This window comes from Myxocyprinus asiaticus, chromosome 28, assembly GCF_019703515.2.
Source record: "Myxocyprinus asiaticus isolate MX2 ecotype Aquarium Trade chromosome 28, UBuf_Myxa_2, whole genome shotgun sequence".
In the NCBI taxonomy this organism is placed as follows: domain Eukaryota; kingdom Metazoa; phylum Chordata; class Actinopteri; order Cypriniformes; family Catostomidae; genus Myxocyprinus; species Myxocyprinus asiaticus.
The window spans coordinates 21,547,127-21,558,151 of NC_059371.1; the positions used below are offsets into that span (position 1 = coordinate 21,547,127).

General features: G+C 37.0%; 1 protein-coding gene across 1 annotated transcript; it reads left to right on the forward strand.

Annotated features, from left to right (window-relative positions):
• The first annotated feature begins 2,807 nt into the window (after nt 1-2,807).
• Nucleotides 2,808-6,280, forward strand: LOC127419014 (G-protein coupled receptor 157-like). The gene is made up of 3 exons (XM_051660030.1): nt 2,808-2,829; nt 3,350-3,701; nt 4,005-6,280. The coding sequence occupies exons 2-3, from the start codon at nt 3,472-3,474 to the stop codon at nt 4,258-4,260; spliced, it is 486 nt and encodes a 161-aa protein (XP_051515990.1). The 5' UTR covers nt 2,808-2,829; nt 3,350-3,471; the 3' UTR covers nt 4,261-6,280.
• The last annotated feature ends 4,745 nt before the right edge of the window (nt 6,281-11,025 follow it).

An 11,025-nucleotide genomic window follows, 5' to 3' on the forward strand; every position in this document is an offset into this window, starting at 1 on the left:
ATAATAAATAAGTTAATAAATAAATTTTTATCAGAAGTTTTAGTTTTGACATTTTAATCTGTTCTAATTAAGCTCACCCTCATCTTATAAATTTTATTGGAAGACAGACAGACAGACAGACAGACAGACAGATAGATAGATAGATAGATAGATTTGGATGATAATTAATTTAATAAATAAATACATTTTTATGAGAAGTTTTATTTTTGACATTGTAACTTGCCTCAATCTGTTTAGACCAATTAGCTGATCCTCGTTTATTAATTGTTTTGAAAGAAAGAAAGAATGAATGAATGAACAGATGCAAATAAATCAATAAATCAATCAATAAATAACATACATTTGTATGAAAGGTTTTATGTAAGTGGCCAAGACCTTAAAGTTTAGACAAAGTTCACATTACGCCATCTAAAGGCGTATTGTAGTGATTGCAGTAGTATTTAAAAAATGTCAATAATTGGAGATGGAGACACATTCATGCCGCATTAATAGTTCCCGCGCAGTTCCATTCGGAATGTTGTAGAGATGCGTTTGACTGACAATAAATAACGTTCTGATTCGAATCTTTGTCCATAGGCGGTGTGTGCGATTATTTCACCTTGGGAAACTGTTACAGTAAAACAAGTTCCCAAGAACAAATCTATGCTCGCAAACCTAGCTCTTAGTAATTAGTGTTGGGTTACGTATTTCATAAAGACGAATCTGTTATGGTTACGATGAATAGATTCTATGTTTTTGATTTGTTGTTATTGTCGAGACATTGTTTCACTGCCTCAGCAGTTGGGAAGAAGCTGCTGGATCTTAAAGTCCGTCTGGTTTTCGCGGGGGAATGCTTCGTCGGGGTAAAAAGGAATGGAAATCTCAGTGGATGGGATACTTGTGGATTTGAATTGATACTTTAAAAAAAAATACTCGACATTGACAGACACCAAACAAGGCGCTGATTGATTTGGAAACTATGGCTGAAACGAACCAGACCCAGGTGCATGTTTACGAAAAGGTTGCTATCTTGATGTCATGTGTACTTTCGTTTTTTGGTTCATTTTTAATTGTATGCATGTAGTCGATGTAAACTGGCGCGATCTGAGAACTACACCTCATAAACTGCTGGTGTACAGGGCCGGATAATGACGAGCAAGGGCCCTGGGGCCAATTTTCTTTTCTAACTCATCTGAATGAGGTGCTTTCCATTCAGAAGTGATCATCCCTATTCCCTATTCCCTTCAAAGACTTTACCCTACATTGTGAGAGCTTCAAAGGGCTGAAAGGTGTGGGGCTCATAAATAGTGGTCATTTGGTCATATTATTGTAAATTCTGTTTGCAATGACCCTACAGCTTGGCTACCATTATTATTCTTCCATTGAAAAGCCCTGCGAAGGCATCATTTAAGCCAAAATCCACAAGACTTCATTACATTGACAGTGTTAAAATGAGTTAAGAGTCTGTTTTTGAATATTCTTGATTTCAAACTTCAGCAGTCAAAACTTACACACAAGCCCTTTAATCTGCTTTAAGATGCTCTCTTTGTTTCTTTTTTGTTTCTTTCATTCTTTTCTTTCTTTCTTTCTTTCTTTATTACTCTAAAACCTGTAAAAATTTGTAACTTAAACATTTAAAACTATTTTAAACTTTCAGACAACATTATAGTTTGTCTCGACAAACTTTATGTATCTAGTTTAGTCAGTACTTTTAAACCACACAAAGTAAATTATCAGTATTTTCTTTTTCCCAACCACCTAAGCCCAGTTATTTTTTGTAATGTAGGGCAAACGTGCAGTTACAGCAATGAATAGTATAATAAATGTTTTTGTTCGACAGCACTTTTATACAAAGAATAAAGCTTAACCGTATAAAGCCTAACAGATGAAATAAAAGTCAAAATTATATTTTTAAACCTGTTTAAACCTATTTTTCTACAAAATAATGACATTTTAAGCACATGTTGCTTGAAATCAATAAATACTCATTTTGAAATATCATTAACAAAATAAACGTTATTGTTAATTGTATTTGATCGAAATCAGCAAAGATTTCGCATAAAAAAAGATGAGTGCATCAAAACATGATGGTGGCTATTTTGGAAAATTTTATAACAAGGTCTTCTACTTCCAGTACAGCCTGAAAACTTTCACCAGGAGACTGTAGACATTTCATACACATCGTGATGACGATGTAGAGGCTTTAGAAAGTAATGTATCAAATATGATACACACGGCATTAGGTAAGGTTAAAGAGTTTCTAAAAAAAAATTATTTCGAAACAGAAATGTAATAGAGTCCTATAAGAGGGCTGGGGGCACTCATAGTTACAGGGACCAGTTGAGGGGGCCTTGAATAAGCTGTGGGGCCCACATATTTACAACCTGGTCTCATATGTGAAAACCTGTCTCTGTATACATATTTCAAAACTTGTTAAACGTGTCTCCGGGTACAATTCCCAGCAGTTTCCAGGAGAAATTAACACTAGAGGTGCTACAACAACTATGTGTTTTATTAATTTTCACTCAAAGCATGACTTTAATGGCTGATTATGACTTTATAAATACTTATTTTTCTCTCTATTACTCAGACCCTGCTATTTTATGATATCAACACACTTTAACTCAAATGCATCTTTTGAAAAAACAACACATTTTAATGCTTTTATTACAGACTCACCTACATATATACACATTCCAACACTAATAGCTTGCACGGTAGTTCACCTGATAGGGCGTTGGACAGAGTCATAGAAGCAGCACAAAATGGGGTGGTTGTTTCAGGAAATGTGCTTTTTAATTTCACTTCTGCATTTTAAAACACTAATGGTTAGACTTAGGCATTGATAAGGTAAGGATGTCTTTTTAACATCTCATATATATTTTAAAACTCTAATGGTTAAGTTTAGGTGTTGATTTGGTAAGGATGTCTTTTTTAAATGTGTCATTTATATTTTAAGACACTGTTGGTTAGGTTCAGGCAAAAGTGTTAGGTTAGGGAGGTAATTATCTAAAATTCACCTTAATACCGCGTCTGACTACAACACCATTTTACTTGTTTTTGGCGCCCCCAGCTGGACATTTCACTGAAAACCTGCAGCCAAATGTGTTATACAGCATGTACATTTTGAATTGCAAAAATCTTGTCATGTTCACATAAATTTCATGAGACCAGGCTGCAGGCAATATGTTGAAAAATGTACTGGTCATTTTTGTCCACCCAGTTACAAATAATTGGGGACTGGTGCTTTTAAGCTTCAAAAAGGATGCAAAAGCACTATAAAAGTATCATAAATGAATTCACATATCAGAGCAATTTTACTATTACTACTATTGTACTATTCTTAGAAATTTCTCCTTTTGTGTTCCAGAGAGAAAGTCATACAGGTTTGAAATTACATGAGGGTGAGAACTTTGTTTTCAGAGTTGATGGGCCCCTGGTAGTCAAGGGCCCCTGGGCACTGGCCCCATTAGCCCGGTCCATAATTCAACTATGCTGGTGTATCTGTCTATCGCTGACCTGCTGTCTGCCCTCTCGTACTCATACGGAGTTTGGAGGGATTTCCATTCTGATTCTGTGGACTGCATTACACAAGGCGCAATTTCCACATTCACGAATACCAGCTCGTTCTTCTGGACTGTGGCTGTTGCCGTTTACATTTTTATTGTGAAGTCCAGACAGAGGCAGGCTGATTACTTGGTTCTGTATTCTCATTTTATCAGGTAAACTCTTCTTCTTCTTCAAAGCGTTTTTTTTTTTCTCTGTCATGGGGTATAAACGCCTTTCACTTTTGCTTTAGTGATAAGTAAAATATGCTCTATACCATATTTCTGAATTTACCCTATGTTAGTTTGAGTATTCTTTCAGTATTTTAGGCTGATTGTCACTTTTCTTTACATCCACAATGACTTTTAAAAAGAGTCTATGTGATAAAAGTAGTCTGATTCTTGATTTTGGCTCTCTTAGCTCACTGTACAGGTGCACCTAAACAAATGGCTGTTTTTGTGATTTGTTGTTTGTGTCAGCTGGGATGTTCCCTTAGCCATCAATGTGGCAGCCCTCTCCCAGCAGAAGATCGACTATGATGCCTCCGATGTGTCCGTAGGCTGGTGCTGGGTGAACATTCAGGCTGAAGACCATGTGCTGTGGATGCTGCACACTAGAAAAATCTGGGAGTTCATTGCCTTTGTCACACTGCCAGTCCTGTACAACCTTATTAAGATACATATTTGTAAAGCAGTAAGTCCACTGCAGATCATCAAAAGCAGCTTAAAGGGATAGTTCACCCAAAAATGAAAATTCTGTCATCATTTACTCACCCTTGTGTTGTTTCAAACCTGAATGCATTCTTTCTTCCATGGAACACAAAGGGAGATATTTAGGTAGGATACTTAGGAGACATTTAGGTACTTATTCAGTCCCCATTCACTAACTATACTTTATACAGAATATACAGTAATGTGCGAAAGTCTTAGGCGCATTATATTTTTCACAAAAACATATAAAACGGTAATTTTAAAAACTCTGCTTTTAGCGTATCAGTAGGAAATATCAATTTTAGATTTCAGCATTCCCATTGCAAATATATTTGAATTGAAGAAGAACAAGGAGCACTACAACAGATGGTATGGCCTCCACAGAGCCCGGATCTCAACATCACTGAGTCAGTCTGGGATTACATGAAGAGAGAAGAAATTGAAACCGCCTAAATAGATAGAAGAACTGTGACAAGTTTTCCAAGAAGCTTGAAACATCCTTTCTGACAAAAACAACAAACAGCTGTGTCCAGATGCTTAGTAGAATTGGTGCTGTTTTGAAGGCAAAGTTGGTCACACCAAATATTGATTTAGCTTTTTGTGTGTTTACTGCTCTTTGTATGACATAAATTGATAAATGAAAACTATTTATGGCATTATTTTGAAGACATCCTCACTATGCAACATTTTTCACAAGTGCATGTATCAATATATGCAGAGAAAGGCCCCAAAATAAAATTAAAAAATAATTAAATATATAACCATAGTATCACCATGGTATTTTGTAGTAAAATCATAGTAACCACAAAACTAAACACCATATTACTGTAGTAACACCATGGTTAATAGCATTAAAACTATGGCATCCACCAAAAAAATGGTTACTACAATATTACTATAGTAAAACCATGGTTAATTTTTTCCAGATCAAACCTTTCTCTCAACCCTTCACTGTGACCAAATCACTGCGAGGAAATCAACCTTTCTATTTGTTTTTATTTATTATTATAAGTAGTATTAAAGGAAATATTAATTGTGGAGACAGGAAACAGGATGAGGAAAAGTGGGACAAAAGGTGTACTCGAACTAAGGACGTCCACTCGAGAAAATCCACACCGTCGTTACACAACACGCCACTGCAGCAACATTAGGAGGTACAGACTATTGGAGTGCAAATAGCTGCACTGTGTGGCAGGTGCTGTGTATACCTAGAGCAAGTAGTCACTCTGATTAAATAATTATAAATATAATAATAATTAAATAATAATAATTATATTTATTTATTTACACACAATTGCACGTATACAGTGAAATTATTATTTTTTTTTTTCACATATCCCAGGCTAAGCTGGGGTCAGAGTGCAGGGTCAGCCATGTTATGGCACCCCTGGAGCAGATAGGGTCAAGGGCCTTGCTCAAGGGCCCAACAGTGGCATCTTGGCAATGCTGGAGCTCAAACCCCTGACCTTCTGATCAGTAACCCAGAGCCTTAACCACTGAGCCACCAGTAAAGCATTTATTTGGCAATACAAAAAGTTGCTTTTGAATGCAATATATATTTTTATTTCCATGTAATTGAACAAGCCTATCATTAGCCTACAGTCCACAGTAATTAATTTTCTAAAATTCTAAGGACAAGTGTATGTGCATGCATCAGACGGACGATTTGGAGCAACTCACTTTGAATGTGTCACCTGATAAACTGTGTTTTTGGGACATTGTGTCAAGTTAAATGTAGTTTTAAAATTAGAAAAACACATCTCAAAACCCCTGCATTTGGAGTTGCGCTCCGTCCAGCTGTATTTGAAAGCAAGAACGCATACTTGTCTTGTGCTGTTTGCTGTGGTTTGTTGCCTGTCCAGCTGCTCAATGCCTGTACAGCTGGAGCTGATCTTACTGCCCCCTGCTGACTGAGAGTCATAAAAACATGAAAGCAGTACTTCAAGCTTGAATTCCTCCTGTGGTAGGAACATTCCTTATTATGGTCTGGGGGAATCATTAATTGCATTATTGTTTTTTTAATGCTTTATTTTTTATATAGTTAATCGCACTGAATTAAAGTGTTATATATATATATATATCATTATAATTTAAAACTAAACAAACAAACTTTTTGTTAAATGTTTTGCCTCAAAAGTGTGTTTGTATTTTTCTTTAAATAAAAACAAAATGCCCTGTTTGACAAAATAAATGAGCTGTTTGACATCCTCACCGTAGCAATATGACAGCATCTGAAACTACATGGTTTAGTGGTTGAGGTGTGCAGTTATGCTATTTCATTGCAATGGAAAAGGCATCTCCTACCTCATGCATGAAAAATTCAGGATCAGCTTTTGGTTTTGAGGTTTGCCAGCTGCTGTCATGACACTTTATTTAACACTGAAGGATGCTGATCTCTTTTTTTTGTAATTGGTTTATTCTCTGTTATGTCTTAAATCATGCAGCCCTGTCTGAGTACTGTCCAATCCTGACCAGCAGCCCTGTCTCTCTCTCTCACTCACTCTCCTCCATGGCAGACAGGAATCTCACCCTCATCCCCATCATTTTCTTCATGCTCCGCTTGTGGAGTACTATCCGCTTCCTGCACTTGCTGACTGACTCCCCTGAAAGGCAAAACCCAGTGCTGGTGACCTTGCATGCGAGTGTGAGACTCTTTCTCAATTCCACAGTTCCACTTAGTTACCCCACAATTAACTTAATTTTGTCCCATTCACCTGCTCTGCCACAAGTGTAATGTAGTTTATTTATGCACTTCATCAAAGTCAACCCAATGAGCCTTATAAAGTTTTTTCTTTTCTCTGTAGGGGATTGGGAACACCTTTCAGGGAGCTGCAAACTGCATCATGTTTGTGCTGCTCACTCCCTCAATTCGATCACAATTGGTAGCTCTGCTGTGCTGCAAAGGTAAGGACAGATACCAGAGCTCAGATTCATTGTTCCAGAACAGGGCAAGTGCATATACACCTTCACATACTGAGGATAACTCCAGCACACAAACTTGGCAGGACAGTGAGGATTACTGCTGCTAGGTCCCTGTATCTCTTTGACTTTCAAGAGACGTTCTCTTCCAGGAACACACAAAGGCTCGATGATGCAGAGAGTGAAAGCTCTATCTGGATACCTGCTGTGGTTAAGGGGTTGAATCAGAGCCTTAAAGGAATAGTCAGCCCCAAAATGAGGTTCTGTCACCATTTAAACACCCTCATGTTGTTCTAAATTCATATGAATTTGTGTTCCTAGGAAAACAAAAGGCTGTAAATGTACTGGTAATCTTTGTCCACCCAATTACAAATAAATGGGGACTGGTGCTTTTAAGCTTCAAAAATGATGCAAAAGCACTATAAAAGTATCATAAATTAATTCACAGATCAGAGCGATTTTACTATTACTACTATTGTACTATTCTTAGAAATGTCTTCTTTTGTGTTCCAGAGAGAATGTCATACAGGTTTGAAATGACATGAGGGTGAGGAAATGATGCCATCTAGTAATTTAGATTTTTGGGTGAACTAATCCTTTAAACTCAGCCTTCTTGTTTGACCAAGTGCCTTTAGGAATTACAGGGGACTGCGGTCACATGCACAAAAGCCGCAGAGCATGCATCACAAATGCACTTTGTCACCAGTTTAGCTCAGCACTTTAGGCGTGAGGCTTTCTCTGTTTGAGAGCCTCTCAAATCTGTTTTCATATTGCTGCCACAGATGTTCCGTGTTCATTTAAATAGAAATGAGTTCGGTAGCTCAGGGGAAGTGAGGATACAGCAATTTATTATCTAGTGACCAAAACGGCAAATGTACTGTTAAGTGCGTTTACAAGGGACTTTTTTTCTCTTTTCCTCCCCAAACAAATTTCTTTATATCCAAAAGGTATTTTAAAAACATTCTGTCATCTACTGTCTATATCTTTTGGCATATTTGTACTGTATTATATTATAGTTGCAGTCTCTATGCAGTACAGGGTTGCATGCCCTTGCTAGACAAAACTTGCCACAACATGCAGATCTATTGATATTCTAGACAATGCCTTTAAAAGCAAACAGACAAAAAGGGGGAAGGAGTGCCTTTTAAAAAACTGCACTTCTACACTGCCTTAAATGTAGTTACATTTAATCAACATATCAGCTGATTTGAATAAAGTGATGATTGCCTGTAAGACTATTGAGTAATATTTCATGATTTAGTAATACTTTGATTGCACATGTACAAAAATTATTTTTAATTTGTATTTGTAAAAGTAATTTTTATTTGTATAGCGCTTTTCACAACACACATCATTTCAAAGAAGCTTTACAGAAAATCATGCTTTAACAGAAAATGAAAATGTAATATCTATAAAGTCTTAGAGTCATGTTGTGTAGTTTGATTAAATATGATTGTAAATTGTGAATAAAATAAGTAATTAAATAATAATTGTATTTAGAACCCCAGTGAGCAAGCCGAAGGCGACTGTGGCAAGGAACACAAAACTCCATAAGATGTTGGTTAATGGAGAAAAATAACCTTGGGAGAAACCAGGCTCACTGTGGGGGCCAGTTCCCCTCTGGCTAACAGCATGAATATAATGCCAATATTACTTATTTATGTGCAGTGCAAGTCATGGTTTAAAATTATTAAACTAAGTAAGTGTTAAGGGCCAGTGTCTAAACAAAGATTTTGTATGAACTGGGGGATTAATGACTAATGTCTTTGAAGTCCATCCTGGATTAACTGCAGAAGTTCACATAGATGCATTGTCCTTTGTTAGTTGGCTGATGAAGGCTTTCGTTGGCAATTAATTGATACTCTATGTATTCCATTTTAAGAGTGTAGTCCATCATTAGACCGAGGTGATGCAGGTAGAGATCAGTGAGGTGCATCGCAGTTCAACCAGCAGGTTATTTTGGTGAGGTCTATCCTAAATCCAAGGTTCAGGCAGTGGCATATGAAGTATTCCATGGATCTTATGGTTGGAGTTGGCATTAGTTCATCCTCTGAAGTCCAATGTAATAGAAGTTATGTCTGGCTAGCACCGGCTGCATTTAGTCATCATCACTCAGAGACACGTAGCAGTGGAGTCCGACACCAAGCAGGAACAGAGTTGGATCTGTCCGGCTCTGGTAACCTGAATCCCGAGGTTGAGACATGGAAACAAATAGAATAATATTAGCATAGATGCCATTCAACTTTTTGCATGATAAATGTTTCTGGTTCTGGCAGACCTAACTAAAGCAGCCTTATTGTGAGTTGAAAGATAAATTAGGTGTATGCCTGGCTAAATAGATGAGTCTTTAGTCTAGACTTAAATTCAGTGAGTGTGTCTGCTTCCCAAACATTGTTAGGGAGACTATTCCATAGTTTAGGAGCCAAATAGGAAAAGGATCTACCTCCTTTTGTGGATTTTGATATTCTAGGAACTATTAACAGGCCAGAATTTTGTGATCGTATTGAACATGATTGAATATAGCGTGGTATAAGGTCACTAGACCATTCAAAGCTTTGTACGTAGTTAACAAAATTTTAAAATTAATACGAAATTTAACAGGTAGCCAATGTAGCAAACTTAGCAATATTTCTGAGGTGGAAGAATGCTGTTCTACAAACACTGGAAATTTGATTTTCAAAGGACAGATTGGTATCAAATATAACACCTTAGTTCTTCGCTGTAGAAGACAATGTAACAGTACATCCATTGAGAGTAAAATGATTTTTAGCAGCTTATTTTTAGAGGTTTTTGTTCCAATAATTAGTACTGCTGTTTTGTCAGAATTGAGTAGAAGGAAATTTCTGGCCATCCAATCTTTGATTCATTGGTACACTCTGCTAATTTGGAGAAATTTGTGAAATTTTGTCGGGTTTTGAAGAAATATAAAGTTGGGTATAGTTGGTATAACAGTGGAAACTTATTCCATGATTCCTGATAATATCTCCCAGGTGAAGCATATACAAGGAGAAAAGCAGAGGCCCTAAAACTGATCCCTGTGGCACTCCATACTTAACTTTTGTTTGATTTGACAATTTCCGTTTACATAGACAAAGTGGTAGCGGTCTGCTAAATAGGATCTAAACCATGCTAATGCAAGTCCACAAATGCCAACATAATTCTCAAGCCTATCTAAGAGAATGCCATGATCTATGGTGTCAAAAGCAGCACTAAGATCTAAGAGCACTAGAAGAGAAATGCAGCCGCGATCAGATGATAAGAGTGGAGGTGTCTGTAACACTGGATACTTTCCAGCCCATAATGTCTAGCTGATAATATCCTCAAATTATTAAAGGTGCACTCAGTAATTTTTTCCTCTTAAAAAAGTTGCACTCTTTAACCCTCTGGGGTCGACGGACGCGCCGACGCGTCCTGCTGGATTTTTTCCTCATAACAGCGGAAACAACTTAAAATACTCTGTCATTTTTGGGCATACAGATAAGTGTAAGACATCATTAGAGACTATAAAGGGTCTACTTTTATTTGTGTACACTCACAATAACAACAAAACCTTGTGCTTTTGTAAAATAAAGAAAATAAACAGGGTGCGCTTTCAGCCGTCTCTGTCTCCGCGAATATTTATCACACAAACATGAAACATATGTCTAAAGAAAGCTTAAAATTGCAAATTCAAAACAAATATTCTCCTGCAATGTAATCTGTATGAAACAAAGCGATGTACAGTTTCTCCTGGCTCAGCTAATTATCACTAATGTGATCACACCCACCAGCAGAGTGCGCTATTCATACGGTAATGTGCTGAGGCGATCAATGCGAATGGTAAATGCCCCCAACAATGACTTAAAAAACATCAAGTTCATTCACTTTTCTG

Coding starts and splice junctions, on each gene's coding strand:
- LOC127419014 (XM_051660030.1), top strand. CDS start 3,472: ATGCTGGTGTATCTGTCTATCGCTGACCTGCTGTCTGCCCTCTCGTAC. Junction 3,702..4,004: donor CTGTATTCTCATTTTATCAG/GTAAACTCTTCT, acceptor TGTTTGTGTCAG/CTGGGATGTTCCCTTAGCCA.